Source organism: Osmerus mordax, chromosome 12, assembly GCF_038355195.1.
Source record: "Osmerus mordax isolate fOsmMor3 chromosome 12, fOsmMor3.pri, whole genome shotgun sequence".
In the NCBI taxonomy this organism is placed as follows: Eukaryota; Metazoa; Chordata; class Actinopteri; order Osmeriformes; family Osmeridae; genus Osmerus; species Osmerus mordax.
Genome location: NC_090061.1, coordinates 15,795,949 through 15,817,562, shown reverse-complemented (window position 1 = coordinate 15,817,562; position 21,614 = coordinate 15,795,949). Strand labels below are relative to the sequence as shown.

At 40.2% G+C, this 21,614-nt stretch overlaps 1 protein-coding gene across 1 annotated transcript in view; it reads left to right on the top strand.

Moving 5' to 3' along the window:
• Window positions 1–21,614, top strand: part of frmpd3 (FERM and PDZ domain containing 3) — a 73,718-nt gene that overhangs the window by 29,753 nt on the left and 22,351 nt on the right. Inside the window, exons 2-3 of the mRNA XM_067247751.1 lie at window positions 20,253–20,384; window positions 21,271–21,390. Coding sequence (XP_067103852.1) covers window positions 20,253–20,384; window positions 21,271–21,390 — 252 coding nt within the window. The remainder of the gene's footprint in view (window positions 1–20,252; window positions 20,385–21,270; window positions 21,391–21,614) is intronic.

Sequence of the window (21,614 nt, the reverse complement as noted above, 5' to 3'; positions counted from 1 at the left end):
ACAGCTTCCAGGTGTTACAGAACAAAGGACCCTTCTCTTCCGTGAGGCCTTAGTTGAGGACATTCTACAGAAATACATAAACTCATGAGGAGAAAGGGAAAATAATCTAATATCCAAGATTTTGACAGGAAAACTAGTGAAAAAGTACAGACTGCAACATCTCTCCCAAAGTTCCTTTGGGTTTTCAAAGAAAAGGTGGCTTATGAATGCAAAGAATGCAGAATAAAACTACCAAAGGAAAAGAAAAAAGACTAGGGTAGTAAAAAAACTCACTTCACCCTACTTGCCTCGGGGGAACGTCCCTGTACTTACTGTAAGTCACTCTGGATAAGAGCGTCTGCTAAATGACTAAATGTAAATGTAAACAAGGCTTGAAAGCACATGAATGCTTAAGTTATGTGGACTTTTCAGAAAATTACCTCTGTAAGTACAGCAAAGAAATACAGGCGGTTCACTTTGCGAGCTTCATACCAGCAGTCAACATTGTTCACAGGTGTGCTTTACAGTATGTGCATACAAAAAGCACATACATACCCCGTCCGGTGTTCTTCTACTCAGTGTCCCCCTCTAGACAGAAGGGCCCACAAGCAATCTGGCAGCACTTGATTATGTGCAAATCCAGAAGTCTCCACAATACATTTTTACAGTGATGGCCCTTGCACTCAGTGCAATCAGCTAGGACATTTTTTACTGTTTTGTACTGAGGTGTTCAGAGGAGGATTTAATGCAGGAACGTGGAACTCCGGATGGAGTGGAAGGGGCCCTGAAGAGGAAAGCGGACAGTCTTGTAGCAAGGGGACAGATATCCCTGATGCTTTAGAGCTGTTTTCCGTGTTGAGCAAAACGGACAACAATCAAGTTGTTTTTTGTGGACGAGGAAGCAGTGGAGAGAGCTGTGTCAGAGATGCCCAAGGATGTGCCACCAGTTCCATCTACGATGAAGATGCATCTGGCAGTAACTTTAGGCCATGGAGAGCTGACCTACAGGGACATCAGCTGCATGTGCACAGCAAGACAAGAGCTGAGCTGTAAGTGCTTTAATGCAAAGCATTTCAGATTCACTCAATAGAAGGCTCCCATGACTGTAGAAAATCAGTGGCAGAGTACAGAAGTTGTTGGTAAATGGTGTGTGCTGAAGTACGATAGACAACTGTACCCTGGAATCATCACAGAGAAAAACAACACACACGTCAGGGTTCGTTGTATGAAAACGATTGTGGCCAACAGATTTTACTGGTCAATCCGTGAAGATATCCTTTGGTACCCATTTCAAGACATCCTGCGTACCATCCCACCAGGGAGGCAAATCACAGCCAGTTACATGGACATTGACAAAGAAGTGTGGGCCAAAATAGGGACTGTTTCTTAGAAAATGCAAGTTTTTTGGAATAGGGAGGGGAAGCAGAGAGAGAACGGGGAGATTGACAGGGATGTAGATGGCGGAGGGGGGGGTGGCTGGGGGAGGCAGAGAGGGAAGTGGAGAGAGGGAGTGGCTGGGGGGAGAGCGGAGGAAGAGGGGGAGGCAGGGAGGGGCAGAAAGGGGAGGCAGATAGGTAAGTGGTGGCAGGGGGGAGACGAGATCCGTAAAGGGAGGCAAGTTTTTACAAATGTATTACTAACATATGTTCGATATGAAATACAATTGTTTGTCATGTTTGTAAGTGAATGGGGTATTTTAAAAGCAGAAAACTGATAAACAATTGTTTAATAAAACACGTAATAGATTTTCAATATAAAATTGAGGTTGGGGTCTCCTTCAAAATGTAAAATGGCTTTGTGTTTTTTTTATTATACATTCGCCGGCATATGTTGTGAATTTTTAGCTATAGATATATATTTTTGGAACATGTAACCAGGTATTTTATCAAAATACCCACTGAATTTAGGTAAAAACTACGAAACTAGTTTGCATTACTTTAAGTTTATATTTAAAAAGTTGAAAAGGTTTTGATAACAGAACTGAAAAAATGAACAGTTGAACATGTGTGTTATTAGATACAGTGCTGAAAAAATATGTAGAATTATCTTTAATTTTGAAACGTTACAACATGCTAATGAAACCAATTTGCCGGAATGGCCCACGTAACAACTGGGCAGGCCGACTTGGTGGAGGTCTAATCCCTCTTCCTGTGCGTTTCAGCGCCTTCAAATCTTCAGCTATTAAAACTGTTCAGCTATCAAAAAATTCAGCAGTTTCAGGCCATTCCTGCTGACTTTTCAGCTTTGTACCTCTTATGCTTGAATTAATATAAATCAATATTCATAATATTTTTTACATGGGTTTCCAATGGAGTTTTCTTTCAAATCCTCTCAAACTTCTTTAAATTTCTTCAACTTCCAAATCCTTCTTCTTCCTCAATCTTTCAGCTAGAGCCACCATTTAAACTTAAAAATGTTGACAAAACCCTAAACTATTGTTAAATAATTCAGCTTTTTGATATCTATTCAACTTTTTTCAATATTACTGATTATGTTTCATGACTTTTTCAAGCCGTTTCTGAGATTTACATGGGCGTGTACGTGAAACCCTAGAGTGCAGACTGAAACGCTTAGAGTGGAGGGCAGCTTCGGATGTCGTTGAAAAAATATTTGTAGTTTGCCAGCATTGCCACAATTTTCGCTCTTCATGCTTCATTTTTGGATCAATAGATAGATAATTTTGTGCTGGTCGTAGACAGTTGACTGTTGAATCCAACAGACGTACACATTTGTTCAGAGCCCCACGAAAGCGAGACAAAGTCCAACTCTCGCCCCATAGAGACCAATGCAAATCTGGTGACAAAATCGTCAGAGAAAGCAAAAAGAACAAGATTTTGAAACTGCCGGTAGAGTCGTATTTCTGACCGCCCAGAAATATAAAGAACATCTCTGGTTTCGGCAGAGTCTTGGATCTCGGAAAATGTCCTTATTTTTTGGATTGGATGTATAGTTTTACGTCTAGGTTAACTTGTTTGAGGTGTGGATTCTAGCTACATTTCTGTTATTCTCTGCCCTCAGCGCGTTAGCAATCATAGCTGCACCATCACCGTGGCAACGACAGACACGCACCACTCAGTCTCACGCAGGTGATTGGTATTAGCTGATAGTATTTCAACCTAATACAATTTACAAGAGGTGACTCTGCAGGTGCTGCTAATATCTCTTTTACTACTATTGCTAATGGAACTTTTTTATTCTACTACGCCACTGAGTGCGTTTACTTGACCATGAGAAACCCGATTACTAGCAATTGTCGGTTTATGCCATACGATTACTCCGTTTACATGTGTAATTAGTTATGCGATTACTCAATAAGCGCGTCTACATGATTCTTTTTATTAATCGTTGTATGCTCCACGGACAAAACTTGCACCATCATCCTTCTGCAACAAACTGTCGCCGTGTCTTCCTGTATCAGCCCTACTGCTGTATGTTTCATTCAAATCAACACATTGAATCCTACTAAGAAAGCCGAGTAAATGCACACATCTGCTACTGCTATTACTATCCCAACTATAATTTCAGCTGTTAAGACTATAATATTCTTTTTATGACTAGCTAGCCTAGGCCTACTTCTTCTTCTGTTTAACAGTTCAGCTTCTCCTGCATTATATTTCAGCTCTTAGCGTTGTTAGATGATGCAGTTCAGTTTCCACACTGCCTCTTTTGTGTGAGTCACACATTTTTTACATTTATTTCAGCTTCATTTCTGTATTTTCTGCAATTTAAGAAAAATAATTTCATCTTTCAGCATTCCAACGCATTTTCAGCAGGAAATGCCTTTCTAGTTTTTATTATTTATCTTCTATTTCTTCCGTTGCACCTTTCAGCGCCTTCAAATCTTCAGCTATTAAAACCGTTCAGCTACCTAAACTATTTTTGCACCATCACCATGGCAACGACAGACACGCACCTCTCAGTCTCTCACACAGGTGATTTGTATTAGCTGATTAGTGGAGTCACAAGACAGAGCTATTCAGTCAACTCGTCTCATTAAAAGACTAAGAGCACTATAATTTCAGTTACTAAAACGAATATACTACTTCTACTACTTCTACAGTTTAACAGTTCAGCTTTCAGCTTCTCCCGCATTGTAGGCTATTTAAGCTCTTAGCTCTGTTGGATGATGCAGTTCAGCTTCCACACTGCCTCTTGAAATTCTACTATTTCTTCGATTGCTTCACAATGTTCAAACTTATCCTCCCGCATTGTATTTAAGCACTTAGCTTTGTTAGATGATGCAGTTAAGCTTCCACACTGCCTCTTTTGTGTGACTCACACATTTTTGAAATTCATTTCAGCTTTCAGCTTGCGGGTATTTTCTCATTTCTGTAGCCTATTTTCAGCAATATAAAAACAAATAATTCATCTTTCAGCATTCCAACGCATTTTCTGGAGGAAATGCACTTTCTAGTTATTATTCCAACTTCTTAGTTCTTCCATGTCCTTTAACTAGTCCTGCATACTTTCACCGATTCCTTCAATTTTGCAATCAAAACGTTCAGCTCCTTCAGGAGATTTGTGCTATGACTTTTCTAATTTCTCACTTTTATACTTTTTAATATATTAAGGTTTTTGTGCAAATTATTCTCCCATTAAAAGTAATGGTAAATCCTTTCAAATCATTAAAAAGCTTCCTCCTCTTTCAAACGTAAGTACTTCAGCATACTTTCAGCTAGAGACACCATTCAACCTTTAAAATGTTCACAAGACATTCAGCTATTCCCAAATGATTCAGCTTTTTCAAATATTCAGCCAATTTTGAATTATGACAGTTTGAAATACATTAAAATGTTTGCTCCTTCTTGATTTTTATGAATGAGCAGCAAGCAGAGTGGCACACTGCTGCCTGCTCTTTTTCTGATATTCAACTAAATTGTCAAACAAATTCCTCTAACGTTCATATAGTTTAACTTACAGAAACAAGTTATACCTTAAATGTAGGACAAATTGTCCTCTTTCAGCCAATGTAACTACTAAATAGCTCACATTTACAGATTTTCAGCTATGAGCCTTGAAGCGAGAGCAGCCTTTCAAATTCTCTCACTAACTTCAATGGAGAGGTGGCTAAAATCCGTCAGAGAAAGCAAGAAGGAAGACGATTTCGAAACTGCCGGTAGAGACATATTTCTGACCGCACATACATATAAATGACATCTATAGTTACGGCAGAGTCTTATTGATTGGACGTGTAGTTTTGCGTCTAGGTCAACTTGTTTGAGGTGTGGATGCTAGGTAAATGTTCGTTTTTCTCTCCGCCTAGCTCGTTAACTATCACAGCTGCGCCATCACCGTGGCAACCAAACAAACACGCACCAGGAAAGCAAAAGGAACACGTTTTCGAAACTGCAGGTAGAGTCCTATTTCTGACTGCACAGACATATAAAGAATATCTCTGGTTTAGGCAGTCTTGGGTCTCGGAAAATATCCTTATTTTTTGGATTGGACGTACAGTTTTGCGTCTAGGTTAACTTGTGTGAGGTGTGGATTCTAGCTACATTTCTGTTATTCTCTTATAATCGAGCTAGCGCGATGGCTCTCCATAACTAAAAACGGTTCGACTTTCTTTCCACAATCGACCAAATTGGCCAAACAAGGTATGTACATTGAGCTTAAAGTGTACATAATCTAGCTAGATCGTTTTTATTTTAGCAAGTTTCACAGAAATCTGCAAAAATCGAGGCTCAAGACTGAAAAAGAAGAAGCTACAGAAAAACAAACCTGAAAAAAAGAAAAGTAGAAGAAAACAATTCAGCATATGAAACATCTCCATGTACAAAAGTGAAACAAATGAGACAGCTTCCAGGTGTTACAGAACAAAGGACCCTTCTCTTCCGTGAGGCCTTAGTTGAGGACATTCTACAGAAATACATAAACTCATGAGGAGAAAGGGAAAATAATCTAATATCCAAGATTTTGACAGGAAAACTAGTGAAAAAGTACAGACTGCAACATCTCTCCCAAAGTTCCTTTGGGTTTTCAAAGAAAAGGTGGCTTATGAATGCAAAGAATGCAGAATAAAACTACCAAAGGAAAAGAAAAAAGACTAGGGTAGTAAAAAAACTCACTTCACCCTACTTGCCTCGGGGGAACGTCCCTGTACTTACTGTAAGTCACTCTGGATAAGAGCGTCTGCTAAATGACTAAATGTAAATGTAAACAAGGCTTGAAAGCACATGAATGCTTAAGTTATGTGGACTTTTCAGAAAATTACCTCTGTAAGTACAGCAAAGAAATACAGGCGGTTCACTTTGCGAGCTTCATACCAGCAGTCAACATTGTTCACAGGTGTGCTTTACAGTATGTGCATACAAAAAGCACATACATACCCCGTCCGGTGTTCTTCTACTCAGTGTCCCCCTCTAGACAGAAGGGCCCACAAGCAATCTGGCAGCACTTGATTATGTGCAAATCCAGAAGTCTCCACAATACATTTTTACAGTGATGGCCCTTGCACTCAGTGCAATCAGCTAGGACATTTTTTACTGTTTTGTACTGAGGTGTTCAGAGGAGGATTTAATGCAGGAACGTGGAACTCCGGATGGAGTGGAAGGGGCCCTGAAGAGGAAAGCGGACAGTCTTGTAGCAAGGGGACAGATATCCCTGATGCTTTAGAGCTGTTTTCCGTGTTGAGCAAAACGGACAACAATCAAGTTGTTTTTTGTGGACGAGGAAGCAGTGGAGAGAGCTGTGTCAGAGATGCCCAAGGATGTGCCACCAGTTCCATCTACGATGAAGATGCATCTGGCAGTAACTTTAGGCCATGGAGAGCTGACCTACAGGGACATCAGCTGCATGTGCACAGCAAGACAAGAGCTGAGCTGTAAGTGCTTTAATGCAAAGCATTTCAGATTCACTCAATAGAAGGCTCCCATGACTGTAGAAAATCAGTGGCAGAGTACAGAAGTTGTTGGTAAATGGTGTGTGCTGAAGTACGATAGACAACTGTACCCTGGAATCATCACAGAGAAAAACAACACACACGTCAGGGTTCGTTGTATGAAAACGATTGTGGCCAACAGATTTTACTGGTCAATCCGTGAAGATATCCTTTGGTACCCATTTCAAGACATCCTGCGTACCATCCCACCAGGGAGGCAAATCACAGCCAGTTACATGGACATTGACAAAGAAGTGTGGGCCAAAATAGGGACTGTTTCTTAGAAAATGCAAGTTTTTTGGAATAGGGAGGGGAAGCAGAGAGAGAACGGGGAGATTGACAGGGATGTAGATGGCGGAGGGGGGGGTGGCTGGGGGAGGCAGAGAGGGAAGTGGAGAGAGGGAGTGGCTGGGGGGAGAGCGGAGGAAGAGGGGGAGGCAGGGAGGGGCAGAAAGGGGAGGCAGATAGGTAAGTGGTGGCAGGGGGGAGACGAGATCCGTAAAGGGAGGCAAGTTTTTACAAATGTATTACTAACATATGTTCGATATGAAATACAATTGTTTGTCATGTTTGTAAGTGAATGGGGTATTTTAAAAGCAGAAAACTGATAAACAATTGTTTAATAAAACACGTAATAGATTTTCAATATAAAATTGAGGTTGGGGTCTCCTTCAAAATGTAAAATGGCTTTGTGTTTTTTTTATTATACATTCGCCGGCATATGTTGTGAATTTTTAGCTATAGATATATATTTTTGGAACATGTAACCAGGTATTTTATCAAAATACCCACTGAATTTAGGTAAAAACTACGAAACTAGTTTGCATTACTTTAAGTTTATATTTAAAAAGTTGAAAAGGTTTTGATAACAGAACTGAAAAAATGAACAGTTGAACATGTGTGTTATTAGATACAGTGCTGAAAAAATATGTAGAATTATCTTTAATTTTGAAACGTTACAACATGCTAATGAAACCAATTTGCCGGAATGGCCCACGTAACAACTGGGCAGGCCGACTTGGTGGAGGTCTAATCCCTCTTCCTGTGCGTTTCAGCGCCTTCAAATCTTCAGCTATTAAAACTGTTCAGCTATCAAAAAATTCAGCAGTTTCAGGCCATTCCTGCTGACTTTTCAGCTTTGTACCTCTTATGCTTGAATTAATATAAATCAATATTCATAATATTTTTTACATGGGTTTCCAATGGAGTTTTCTTTCAAATCCTCTCAAACTTCTTTAAATTTCTTCAACTTCCAAATCCTTCTTCTTCCTCAATCTTTCAGCTAGAGCCACCATTTAAACTTAAAAATGTTGACAAAACCCTAAACTATTGTTAAATAATTCAGCTTTTTGATATCTATTCAACTTTTTTCAATATTACTGATTATGTTTCATGACTTTTTCAAGCCGTTTCTGAGATTTACATGGGCGTGTACGTGAAACCCTAGAGTGCAGACTGAAACGCTTAGAGTGGAGGGCAGCTTCGGATGTCGTTGAAAAAATATTTGTAGTTTGCCAGCATTGCCACAATTTTCGCTCTTCATGCTTCATTTTTGGATCAATAGATAGATAATTTTGTGCTGGTCGTAGACAGTTGACTGTTGAATCCAACAGACGTACACATTTGTTCAGAGCCCCACGAAAGCGAGACAAAGTCCAACTCTCGCCCCATAGAGACCAATGCAAATCTGGTGACAAAATCGTCAGAGAAAGCAAAAAGAACAAGATTTTGAAACTGCCGGTAGAGTCGTATTTCTGACCGCCCAGAAATATAAAGAACATCTCTGGTTTCGGCAGAGTCTTGGATCTCGGAAAATGTCCTTATTTTTTGGATTGGATGTATAGTTTTACGTCTAGGTTAACTTGTTTGAGGTGTGGATTCTAGCTACATTTCTGTTATTCTCTGCCCTCAGCGCGTTAGCAATCATAGCTGCACCATCACCGTGGCAACGACAGACACGCACCACTCAGTCTCACGCAGGTGATTGGTATTAGCTGATAGTATTTCAACCTAATACAATTTACAAGAGGTGACTCTGCAGGTGCTGCTAATATCTCTTTTACTACTATTGCTAATGGAACTTTTTTATTCTACTACGCCACTGAGTGCGTTTACTTGACCATGAGAAACCCGATTACTAGCAATTGTCGGTTTATGCCATACGATTACTCCGTTTACATGTGTAATTAGTTATGCGATTACTCAATAAGCGCGTCTACATGATTCTTTTTATTAATCGTTGTATGCTCCACGGACAAAACTTGCACCATCATCCTTCTGCAACAAACTGTCGCCGTGTCTTCCTGTATCAGCCCTACTGCTGTATGTTTCATTCAAATCAACACATTGAATCCTACTAAGAAAGCCGAGTAAATGCACACATCTGCTACTGCTATTACTATCCCAACTATAATTTCAGCTGTTAAGACTATAATATTCTTTTTATGACTAGCTAGCCTAGGCCTACTTCTTCTTCTGTTTAACAGTTCAGCTTCTCCTGCATTATATTTCAGCTCTTAGCGTTGTTAGATGATGCAGTTCAGTTTCCACACTGCCTCTTTTGTGTGAGTCACACATTTTTTACATTTATTTCAGCTTCATTTCTGTATTTTCTGCAATTTAAGAAAAATAATTTCATCTTTCAGCATTCCAACGCATTTTCAGCAGGAAATGCCTTTCTAGTTTTTATTATTTATCTTCTATTTCTTCCGTTGCACCTTTCAGCGCCTTCAAATCTTCAGCTATTAAAACCGTTCAGCTATCAAAAAATTCAGCAGTTTCAGGCCATTCCTGCTGACTTTTCAGCTTTGTACCTCTTATGCTTGAATTAATATAAATCAATATTCATAATATTTTTAATATGGGTTTCCAATGGAGTTTTCTTTCAAATCCTCTCAAACTTCTTTAAACTTCTTCAACTTCCAAATCCTTCTTCTTCCTCAATCTTTCAGCTAGAGCCACCACTTAAACTTTAACATGTTGACAAAACCCTAAACTATTTTTGCACCATCACCATGGCAACGACAGACACGCACCTCTCAGTCTCTCACACAGGTGATTTGTATTAGCTGATTAGTGGAGTCACAAGACAGAGCTATTCAGTCAACTCGTCTCATTAAAAGACTAAGAGCACTATAATTTCAGTTACTAAAACGAATATACTACTTCTACTACTTCTACAGTTTAACAGTTCAGCTTTCAGCTTCTCCCGCATTGTAGGCTATTTAAGCTCTTAGCTCTGTTGGATGATGCAGTTCAGCTTCCACACTGCCTCTTGAAATTCTACTATTTCTTCGATTGCTTCACAATGTTCAAACTTATCCTCCCGCATTGTATTTAAGCACTTAGCTTTGTTAGATGATGCAGTTAAGCTTCCACACTGCCTCTTTTGTGTGACTCACACATTTTTGAAATTCATTTCAGCTTTCAGCTTGCGGGTATTTTCTCATTTCTGTAGCCTATTTTCAGCAATATAAAAACAAATAATTCATCTTTCAGCATTCCAACGCATTTTCTGGAGGAAATGCACTTTCTAGTTATTATTCCAACTTCTTAGTTCTTCCATGTCCTTTAACTAGTCCTGCATACTTTCACCGATTCCTTCAATTTTGCAATCAAAACGTTCAGCTCCTTCAGGAGATTTGTGCTATGACTTTTCTAATTTCTCACTTTTATACTTTTTAATATATTAAGGTTTTTGTGCAAATTATTCTCCCATTAAAAGTAATGGTAAATCCTTTCAAATCATTAAAAAGCTTCCTCCTCTTTCAAACGTAAGTACTTCAGCATACTTTCAGCTAGAGACACCATTCAACCTTTAAAATGTTCACAAGACATTCAGCTATTCCCAAATGATTCAGCTTTTTCAAATATTCAGCCAATTTTGAATTATGACAGTTTGAAATACATTAAAATGTTTGCTCCTTCTTGATTTTTATGAATGAGCAGCAAGCAGAGTGGCACACTGCTGCCTGCTCTTTTTCTGATATTCAACTAAATTGTCAAACAAATTCCTCTAACGTTCATATAGTTTAACTTACAGAAACAAGTTATACCTTAAATGTAGGACAAATTGTCCTCTTTCAGCCAATGTAACTACTAAATAGCTCACATTTACAGATTTTCAGCTATGAGCCTTGAAGCGAGAGCAGCCTTTCAAATTCTCTCACTAACTTCAATGGAGAGGTGGCTAAAATCCGTCAGAGAAAGCAAGAAGGAAGACGATTTCGAAACTGCCGGTAGAGACATATTTCTGACCGCACATACATATAAATGACATCTATAGTTACGGCAGAGTCTTATTGATTGGACGTGTAGTTTTGCGTCTAGGTCAACTTGTTTGAGGTGTGGATGCTAGGTAAATGTTCGTTTTTCTCTCCGCCTAGCTCGTTAACTATCACAGCTGCGCCATCACCGTGGCAACCAAACAAACACGCACCAGGAAAGCAAAAGGAACACGTTTTCGAAACTGCAGGTAGAGTCCTATTTCTGACTGCACAGACATATAAAGAATATCTCTGGTTTAGGCAGTCTTGGGTCTCGGAAAATATCCTTATTTTTTGGATTGGACGTACAGTTTTGCGTCTAGGTTAACTTGTGTGAGGTGTGGATTCTAGCTACATTTCTGTTATTCTCTTATAATCGAGCTAGCGCGATGGCTCTCCATAACTAAAAACGGTTCGACTTTCTTTCCACAATCGACCAAATTGGCCAAACAAGGTATGTACATTGAGCTTAAAGTGTACATAATCTAGCTAGATCGTTTTTATTTTAGCAAGTTTCACAGAAATCTGCAAAAATCGAGGCTCAAGACTGTCATAGCTGACCGTCACGAACAGCCAAAAACCGGGGCAAGTGTTTGCTGCAGCTGACGTTAATCCTACGAACAAACACTTCGTAACTGGAAAGTTTTTACTTTTAATTGACGATATTGAACACAGATGCTAAGTAAATTGTCTTTACTCTAAATATCTTCTCCTTTTTCAATTTGAAGCAGTAAATCTAACACAGTAGGAATTCTCCCACGACATCCATTCGCTCTGCTTTGACTAACAAATATGTTCTCAGTGCACCATTCATTAGACAAGCTAATTTTCGAGCACTTTCGATACAAGATACAGGCCATGTTAGAGTTGAATTGTGTGGGTAATGTAGAACAGCAGACAGATTTGAAATATGATCTTTTGTTATGGCCATTCTAGTGACACTATGACTGTCATCATACAGCGAAACCAGGTCAAATAGCTAGCTACGTTTTTCCAGACATAATATTCGTTACCTAGCTACAAACAAATGCTTCGTAACTGAAGAGTATTTACTTTTTATTGGCGATATTGACAACAGAGGTTAAGGAACTTGTATTTAATCAAAAGATGGTCTCCGTTTTCAATTTGAAGCAGTAGATATGGCTTACTGTAGAAAGTCTCCCATTGCATCCTCTCTCTAGCTTAGCTTCGGCTACAGATGGACGACAATCACAATGCATGCATTATTCACGCCTATGGTGTTAATACAGTCTGTAAAAATACCACTTTGACACACTTGCAAGATGATGCGCTGGTTGATCTTATTTACTACCCACAATAGTTCAACTTTTTTTGCAGCAGCATTTTAATCAGTTAGCTCCAGGTCCTCTCTAAAATACATTTCAGACCTTTTGAAACCTGAGCAAATGACTTTTTACAAAATTTTCAAATTCTTCTGAATTATTTCTCTTTTTGCATTGTTCTTCTCTTTTCTGTAGTTTCATGCCTTCGTCCATCTCCTGCCCCTTTCAAAAATACCTTTCGGGCGCTTTGAAGCTTCAGCTTATAACTTTCTACTAAATCTTTACTATTTTCAGCTTTTTTTAGCATGGTCAGCTATCAGGTTTTCAGCATTCTCACTGCTGTTTCGCAGGAACAGGTTTTTCTAGTTATTATTTATTTTTGCCCCCCTAAATCTTCATCAATATTTGGCCTACATAGACAACCTAGGTGTCAAAAGTTACATCTTGGTAGCGATTGAGTTGCTTATATTTTTATTTACGTTCCGTTGCATGGTTTAGGCTCAAGTTAAGTTTTTGTGGCGAAAAGTGAAGCTAACGGTGGCTAATTTGCTAGCCACAGTCACTGACGTTACTAACGTCACAAAAACACGCGTGACTACCTGTAGCAGAACATTCGTTTCGCATCTGTTAACTTGGGGGATAGCTAGGCTAACTATAGCTTTACTGCAAGGCAGCTGCAGAAACGCCACAAGCAAAGAGGCCAGGGTGATAACTATTTACTCATTTTACTTTGTGACGTGAATCACAATTGTGAAATGTAATGTACAATATTAGCTGATATTATTAAGGAAGTAGGCCCACATCTACTTTCGGAAACGGTAGTCTACTATTTCACTGAAGCATTAGCATCATGACATTAGCCTCTGTTGCCCGGGCAACACATACTACAGTGGTCTATGATGCATCTGTTTTCAATCGTTAAAATAAACATTCCTCACAAATACATTTTTGTTGTAGGATTTATTATGACATTACATTACAAGTAAACGACTTGTTGGCGAAATTATCATTACCTGTGGTTTCAAACCAGTGTTGCTCACTGCAACGCTGTAGCCTAGGCGAGGCACACTACAAAAACATCTACACAGCTGTTTAGGAAGTCAAACGGCGACAGAACATGTTCGGCACTCCCCTTACTTAAATCAAAAGTCTTTCAATAGATGAAACTATCTGACTACTAACCTGAACTCCATTGCCACAGCCTAAACTTTGTCAATCTGTTCATGAAAATAATTAATTTCAGCCTAAACCGTACAACGGAACGTTGAATCGAATTCAACCAATGCAATCGCTATCAAGACGAACACAGCAGTAGTCTAGTACTGTGCTGTAGTAGTAGAATTTACGGGGCAGCTTCTCCACACAGGGCTATATCGCATTTTGCGTTGTTACTGACAATGATCGCTACCAGTGAGTCTTTTATGAATGAGCGATTTTCCACTAAATAAATGTCAAGCTTATTTACGTTTTTGGGGGCATATTTTCAGTTAGCAGATGGTACTGTTTGAATTGCGATTCTATCTTCTACTGCCGGTAACGTCGTAGAATAATCTTCAAAGGGGGTTCTTTATTAATGAATGAATGCAATATGAGTAGGCTAAATGCCTGAAAATATCACGAGAAGGGAAAACTTAAAAGGACGTCTAAGTCATAGAGATTAGGAGCGAGGTGAAGTTCGTTTCATATTCGACATTCAACATTCGTCTCACATTCGGAAAACGCTACTTTGCAGCGTCGAGTTAGGGACTTGTTTCAAAAAATCTCAAATGCACACCAGATTATTCTAATAATGTCTAGCCTACTTCCACACCCTTTACTTTTTCAATAAAACTTTTTAAAAAATGATAGAAAATCGCTAATCTCTGAAAATAGCATGAAATCCTCGCTAATCTCAATATCTTTTTCAAATTTGTGTAAAAAAATCTCAAATATACACCAGATTATTCTAATAATGTCTGGCCTACTTCCACAGCCTTTACTTTTTCAATAATGTTTTTAAAAGGGTTTTAATGGGAGTCAGGTGGCTGAGCGGTGAGGGAGTCTACTGCCGGTAACGTCGTAGAATAATCTTCAAAGGGGGTTCTTTATTAATGAATGAATGCAATATGAGTAGGCTAAATGCCTGAAAATAATACGAGAAGGGAAAACTTAAAAGGACGTTTAAGTCAGAGATGAGGTGAATTTTTACACCGGTCTGCCAAATTCATTCATTTTGATTCAGCTATGAGGCTGCCTATTGCAGGGGAAATGAGAAGACATATTTCATTCTACACTTCACTCGTATTTTGAGTTGTAAATGAGCAGCAAAGATGCTTTTAAATCTATGTAATCTTAATAAATAATAAGTAGGTCCTATGCATTTTTATATAAAATATACAGAAATATCAGTTGTAAAAATGTCATAAAAAAACGGACCCCTGTGCAACCGACCCAAGCAAGCACACCCTACAATTTCCCCAGAAATTGTATCCTCTCTAGTTTATATTTGTAATGGCAAGCTGCGATTGGAAGCGAAATGAAACACAAGCTAAAAACAGAGGGTGGGGGCTTGGTCAGCACACAATTTCCAGAAAGGATGTGTGTGCGTCTCGCCAAGCTCGCGCGTGTGTCAAGTAGGGTGACCACCTGTCCCGCTTTGCGCTGTATCGCACAGCATTTTCAATATGGGACAAGGGGTGAAAATGCTGTGCGACACAACACAAAGCGCGACAGGTGGTCACCCTAGTGTCAAGGGGCAGGATGAGTCTGAGAATTTGAAGCACACGCGCTGTGGAGCAATTCAATTGAATTCAATCATATATTGACATATCAAGGTGAAATTGCGTATGGTACTTCAGAATGATGTCATCTTGAAGGCACAAAGGTTTGAAAAACCATCAGTCAAAATGATATGTGATTTATTAACACAAAGATATTGTGGCAATGTGGACATTTACATAAATACACTTCTTTCAGCCATTTTGTATTTGCATTCCTTATTCAATTTCACCCTATAGAAAAACATGTATTCTACAAATCTGTAACAATTTTCAAGTCGATTGGATCTATGGTTCAGGCAGGAGGACTCAGTATGTCTTTATTTCTACTTTATTGCACACTATACAGTACATTTTTGTACATTTGATTTGGCATTGTGGTTCTGCTTGCATCAGCTCCCTGCCGCACCCAACGAGACACCGTCTCGACCTCCGAGCAGAGAGCAGCGACGCATTCCCCCTACAACAGGAAACAGAACCAAGGGTGGAGGCCGGGGAGGCGGAGGCAGCAGGCTGACTGATGTCTATGTCGCACTAGCAATGCATATGCCGGGATACCCCGCTATATACCCCGCCCTATTAGGAGGGAGTACCCTGCAGCATAATATGACGCGTTGCTAGTGACGCGCTGTCTTGCGTCCTCCTTCATGAACCAGCTCCGCTTGATTCATGAGGAGAAGGGTTTTGAAAGTTGTACCAAATTTGGACAGTACAGCAAAATCTATCATGGCGGACCTTATGGGTTCTTGAGGCTTTTTTGTTCCCCATGAGAAATAAGGCATGTATACCAATTTCCATTTTCAGGCATTTTGGAATAATGGGGCGCTGGGGAAATCACGTAGACTTTGGGCGTGGCTTATAGCACCACCTATGGGCGTACATGGGCCATTAGCGGTCTGGGAGTAGTGAGTGACCTGGTGTATCATTGGGCCAAATTTGAAAAAATCGGGTCAAGGACTTTTTGAGCTATCGAGCCATTTAGTGGAGAAGAGGAAAAATAATGATAATAGGAATACTAACAAAATTAATAGGTTCCCTCCTACCGGAGGAACCCTAATGAATTAATTTTGAGGGGGGGCTGGGGGAGGGGAAATGTCACTCTTGCCTGTCTTCAAAACTTGAGAGCCCTGTTAATGTGACATTACTTACTGTACATGCAAGTCTTGAATTGCTTAAATGTGTAATGCTGCTAGTACACCATGGCACGATACGATACTTGCTGTGCAACAGCAATGCACGTCGTATCCATGTGTCGTTGCGACGTAGACTAGCACTGAGTTCCCTTCGTTGACACAAGGCACGTTTTGCCACAAAAACTGAATTTCAGCCTAAACCGTGCAATGGATGGGCGGGGGGCCTCAATTTTTTTTTGAAAGGTCCATAGCCCAGGGGCCTCAAGTGCTATTAAGACGCCCCTGCAGGTCTCTAGAGGCCCCAGCTATAAATCTAGTTGCACGTTTATGGCCTTATGCCAGAATCTTATCTGCAGCTGCACCGTTCATGGTCAGTACTAGCCATGGGAGAAATGTATTTGTATAAAAAGCATCTGTAGGGCTGTATTAAAAAGCATCTGTAATCTAAAACTCCCAGGACAAGGGACCAATTGAGTGACACAAAATCTGAGACCATCTGAAATTACCAATAGTAAAACAAAACATAAGATACGAGATAGGAAACTACATCGTATATAAGGTATTGTCCGGAGAAAATAAGACCAGTCTGCTCCCGGGACCATTTCACGTTTGTTGCGATTGTTTGTCACCTTGAAACCCAAGAAACATTTTGGATCAAAATTTGCCATTTTTGAACTTTGAAGATTTTTTAAGACTAGATAATTTTACACAACAGCCCTTTGATTGTCATTCTTTTTTTAAATTCTTTTTTTATGTTTTTCCTGGGGGGGGCCCAAACCAGTCACGGGCCCTAAACAAATGTTTGGTTTGTTTATTGGGTTGGGTCGGCCCTGGGGCCAGGTACAGGGCAATGTAGTCAGTACAAAAATACTGGGTGTTAAAACACACATCTAGGATCAAGTCAAGAAAGCAGAATCCTGAAATTTGATTGAGTGCAAATATTGTTTTATTTGTATTTTCTTCACTGCGGTGAAATAACCGCCGCTCAACGCTTCTAATGATTAACACAAAACAATCACACCTCTCAAGGCTTAAAAATGTCTTAAAACCTTTACGTTGAATATCTGGGCTAGAGCTTTCCAGGTTTATCAACGTTCAAATATGTGTATCTTTTTCAACTATTTTCAGATTTCATCATTTGAAAGCTTACAATCTGCACTTTCACAATCTATAAGAAACTGAGAAATTAATTGGCCGACAACAGCCCCTTTTCACCAGAGTGTGTCACAAATATAGAGCACAGTGCACTATATTTACTCATTTTCGTTTATATATAATTACGTGTGTCATGTCATGAACTTAATAACATTCATTTCAAAATTGTAAAATCTGCTTTAAAATAACTGTACTCAGTCAGCGATCGGCTAATGTTCGTGCCCCGTTTGTACCCACGAGGACATTTCCAGGCAACTTTTGTTGATGTAAGCAAATAAATGGGGTGCTACTTTACCCATTCCGGATTGGTTTCAAACCTAACCAAAAATAAAGCTAGTAGAATGATCCATGTTTGAGAATATTAGAGAATTTAAAAATAATAATGTTGAAATGCTTATCCAAACCACGTCAATCGCGGCACTACACTCTATTGCAGGGGTACTCAATTAGAAACCCAAAAGGTCCACTAACCAAATTTCCATTCAGTCCAGGGTCCGGAACAATTATGGTTTATTTTTCTGGCCCTTAGTTCTGGGGGTAATTTTGTTCAAAGTGTCCATGCTTCGTGTCATAGTGACCATAGCCGCGGGAACATAGGATATTTTTTCAGGGGGGTGCTGCTGGGGGGGGTTCTTAATGTTGCGGGGCGGTAGGGATGGACTGGGAGTAAAAATAGGTCATGCACATTCTGTTTGATGTGATGCTAGTTCGTGAGAACGCTAGGATACTTAATGCGAGCGCGCGTACAAGCAAGATACATTTTTTTGCCTTTATTTGAGCACAAAATAGTTTTTGGAGCTTTATGTAAAATTAACATAGCCGTTTTTCAATTGGTAAAACCTTGTCTAGTGAAGGTGATGTCTTTTTGTCTCTTAATTTTTCAGCCCCACCCTTACGTTTCTTAGCCTGGTTTTCCATTGTTATTCTTCTCCCCGGTGCTCCCGATGGCCAGTCCGCTACTGCGGGGCTGGGCTGTGCCGCGGTGGTGAATTTTCAAGTCATATCATTGGAAATTCTCGTGCTGTCAGGGGGTACTACAGCACTCCTAGTTCCCACGGCCATGATAGTGAAGTTTCACATTAGCTACCACTATGGACAAGGGCAACCGTCTCATTAAACACATCGGTTTTGTGCGCCCCACCGCCAGCACAAATGCATACTTGTCTGAAATTAGGTATTTTTGGAATCAACTTTTCGCCGGGTTTAGAGCACGCCATGTTTTTCGCTTAGGAAGAAACAGGTGCTGTTAGCAAATCGATTAGCCTGCGTTGTTGCAATGACACACACAACCTGACCCACAGAGGTTGCAACCAACTTTCAGTGAGTAAGTTGTCATGGTGATTACAGTTATTAAAGCTCCTGATTGGACCTTTTGTATTGGACAAGTAAGATAGAAACCACATTTAGTTGGAACAAAAAGATGTGCCGGTTAAAATGGAAACGTTCCGTCAAAATGAATTAATTCCATAATAATATATCGGTTATAGGTCCGGATCCGGATAGGGAACCGCCTGGGTCCGGACCCGGACCGCGGTCCGCCAATTAGTGACCCCTGCTCTATTGGATTATAAAAAGGACACCTGCGAAATATGAACTTTGCAGAGTGTCCGGTTCTTGAGATAATCGTCGGAAACTCGCTGCCCTAAAATCCCATTGACACATATAGACACACACAGATATACACAGAGATTCCTGGCATTAGAAAGATTCCCATAAACAGGGACGGACTTAGCTATGGGCGACATGGGCAGCCAACCAAGGGTGGCATCTTGCCTGGAGCGGCACAGGGCGTCCACACAATAAAAAAATCTGAATGGTGACATTCACACGATCAGTCTCCATTCACGTTGACGGAGTGGGTGCCCTGATTCTAATTTGTGAGCTAGGCAGACTACTGCCTGGGCTGGAAAGGTCTCCCATTCAGAAGCATGATATGGGAAGGGGGGAGGGAGTCGCCCCACTGGAAGCCTGAGGGGGGTGCGAAGGAATCTATCAAATAGCGCACTTCTAATTTTGTACAGTATGCATATAGTAAAATCTGTCACACTACTTAATTTGGGGCGGCGGCGCCCGAGGGTGGGTTCGCCCAGCGAGCCAGATAAGATCGGGCCGCTACTGCCCATAATCCTAGGCCAAAATCTGTAGTCTGTGATTGTTAGTTTGACATGTTCCCCGACAGCTGATTGATTAATGGTCGTTGCGACAAAAAAATATATCCTCAGATTAAAAAAATGTCAGCGGGGATCATGTTCGTACAATCTGACAAGCAATAGTCGAAAAGGACTATAAAAAATAGCAGTGTTCACCCGGTTTTAGTTATTGACAAAGTGAAGATCTTTTGGGGGGTATGTCGTTATATAATGCTGAAACGAGTTATACTTTTTTTTAAACAGAACATAAAAAAAATTATCATAATAATAAATATAAGTAGCACAGTGGCTCAAGGTAATCTCCAAAAATATTTAGTTGCATTTTGTTACAAAATCCGTAAACATAGCTTGCATAGGCAAATAAGGAACTGCATGTTCTTACCACAGTGTAAATACAAGGTGAAGTATTTGTGAAACTTTGGAGAAAACACAATTCCCAAAGTCACATAAAACAATCAACATATACAAATCAATCTGAAATGTGCACCCTTTTTAATTTTTTAAAATCTTTATAAATAAATATGCATTTCAAGTTTCACCAGTACATTTCCTGCATAATTTCATAATTACCCATCTCTCATGCACTCTTTCTCCCCTTCTTCTTACTGTCTCTCTGTTTCTTTGTTTTTATGTCCCCCACCTTGCCTGCAGGATGTGATCTCATCTTTACAGGACCGTCTCACTCTGCGCTACATTGAGCACTTTGCCCTGGTCCTGGAGTCTGGGGGGCTGGACCAGAACCAGAGACTACACCTGCTTCTGGAGAACCAGCCTTTATCACATGTATGTGTATCATAAATCTTCAGAGTTAGGGATCTGAGTTATGGTCAGAATAAAAGATTGCTGTTTTTCTCACTTCAAAGACCCACCAAACTCCCAATTTTATGGGGGTCGTATTACTGTCAGATATAGCTGATTATTATACTTTTGCAAGGCACTGAAATTCTTCATTTTACATTTACATTTAGTCATTTAGCAGACACTCTTATCCAGAGCGACTTACAGTAAGTACAGGGACATTCCCCCTGAAGCAAGTAGGGTGAAGTGCCTTGCCCAAGGACACAACGTAATTTGGCACGGCTGGGAATCGAACTGGCAACCTTCAGATTACTAGCCCGACTCCCTCACCGCTCAGCCATCTGACTCCTTCTGACGTCTTCAGGCACATATAATGACTGTTCAATATCATTATGTCCTTAGGTATGCTTCTAATGCATCAAGGATTCATGGATTCGTGTTCATGTAATGTGCAGAATGTACTGTAGTTTATCATCACACTGTTAGAGATTGTAGAGAGTATTGTGTCTCAGGCGGCCGCTGCTAGCTCTATGACAGATGTCTACAATGGTGCTTGGGTTTAGGAGAGGTACTTATAGCCCTGCCAGCCTCCCCCTCGAACATTTAGAAGTGCTACAGCAGATGAGCTCGTCAGATACAGTGCTGTCTGGTGTGTGAACAGTGAGAGGGATGTCATCCATCTTAACTGTTTGAGCCCTCCTTTTGTGACAATGTCTGACTGACTATACAGTCAGCCTTGTGTGTCTGACCAATGGGATTGACAAGATGGCATCCTTGGGTCATGTTACTAATGTCTAATGTTCGTGTCCGGCTCTTCCACTCCTGAAGTGCCTACTTCAGAATACATAATGTGACTGCTTCCTTCCCTCAGGTGGTACACAGAACATACTTCCAGGGGATGAAGTGCCTATTCAGGATTTGTTTCTTCCCCAAGGACCCTGCAGACCTGCTGAGGAGAGATCCTGCTGCCTTTGAGTACCTCTACATACAGGTGCTTACAAACACATCAGGGCTGTGAATGTAATATGACACTAGATATATAAACATACCCACGCAGATGTACTCATACCAAATTAGGTAAATACGTACATCATCTGAGTTCCAAGTGTTTTGAAAAGCAATCAGATTATTAAATGAAATCAAGTCATCAGTCATTAACTGAAATGATTAGTGATTGATCGGTTAGTACACAGAGGGCCTCATGTGCTGATGCTT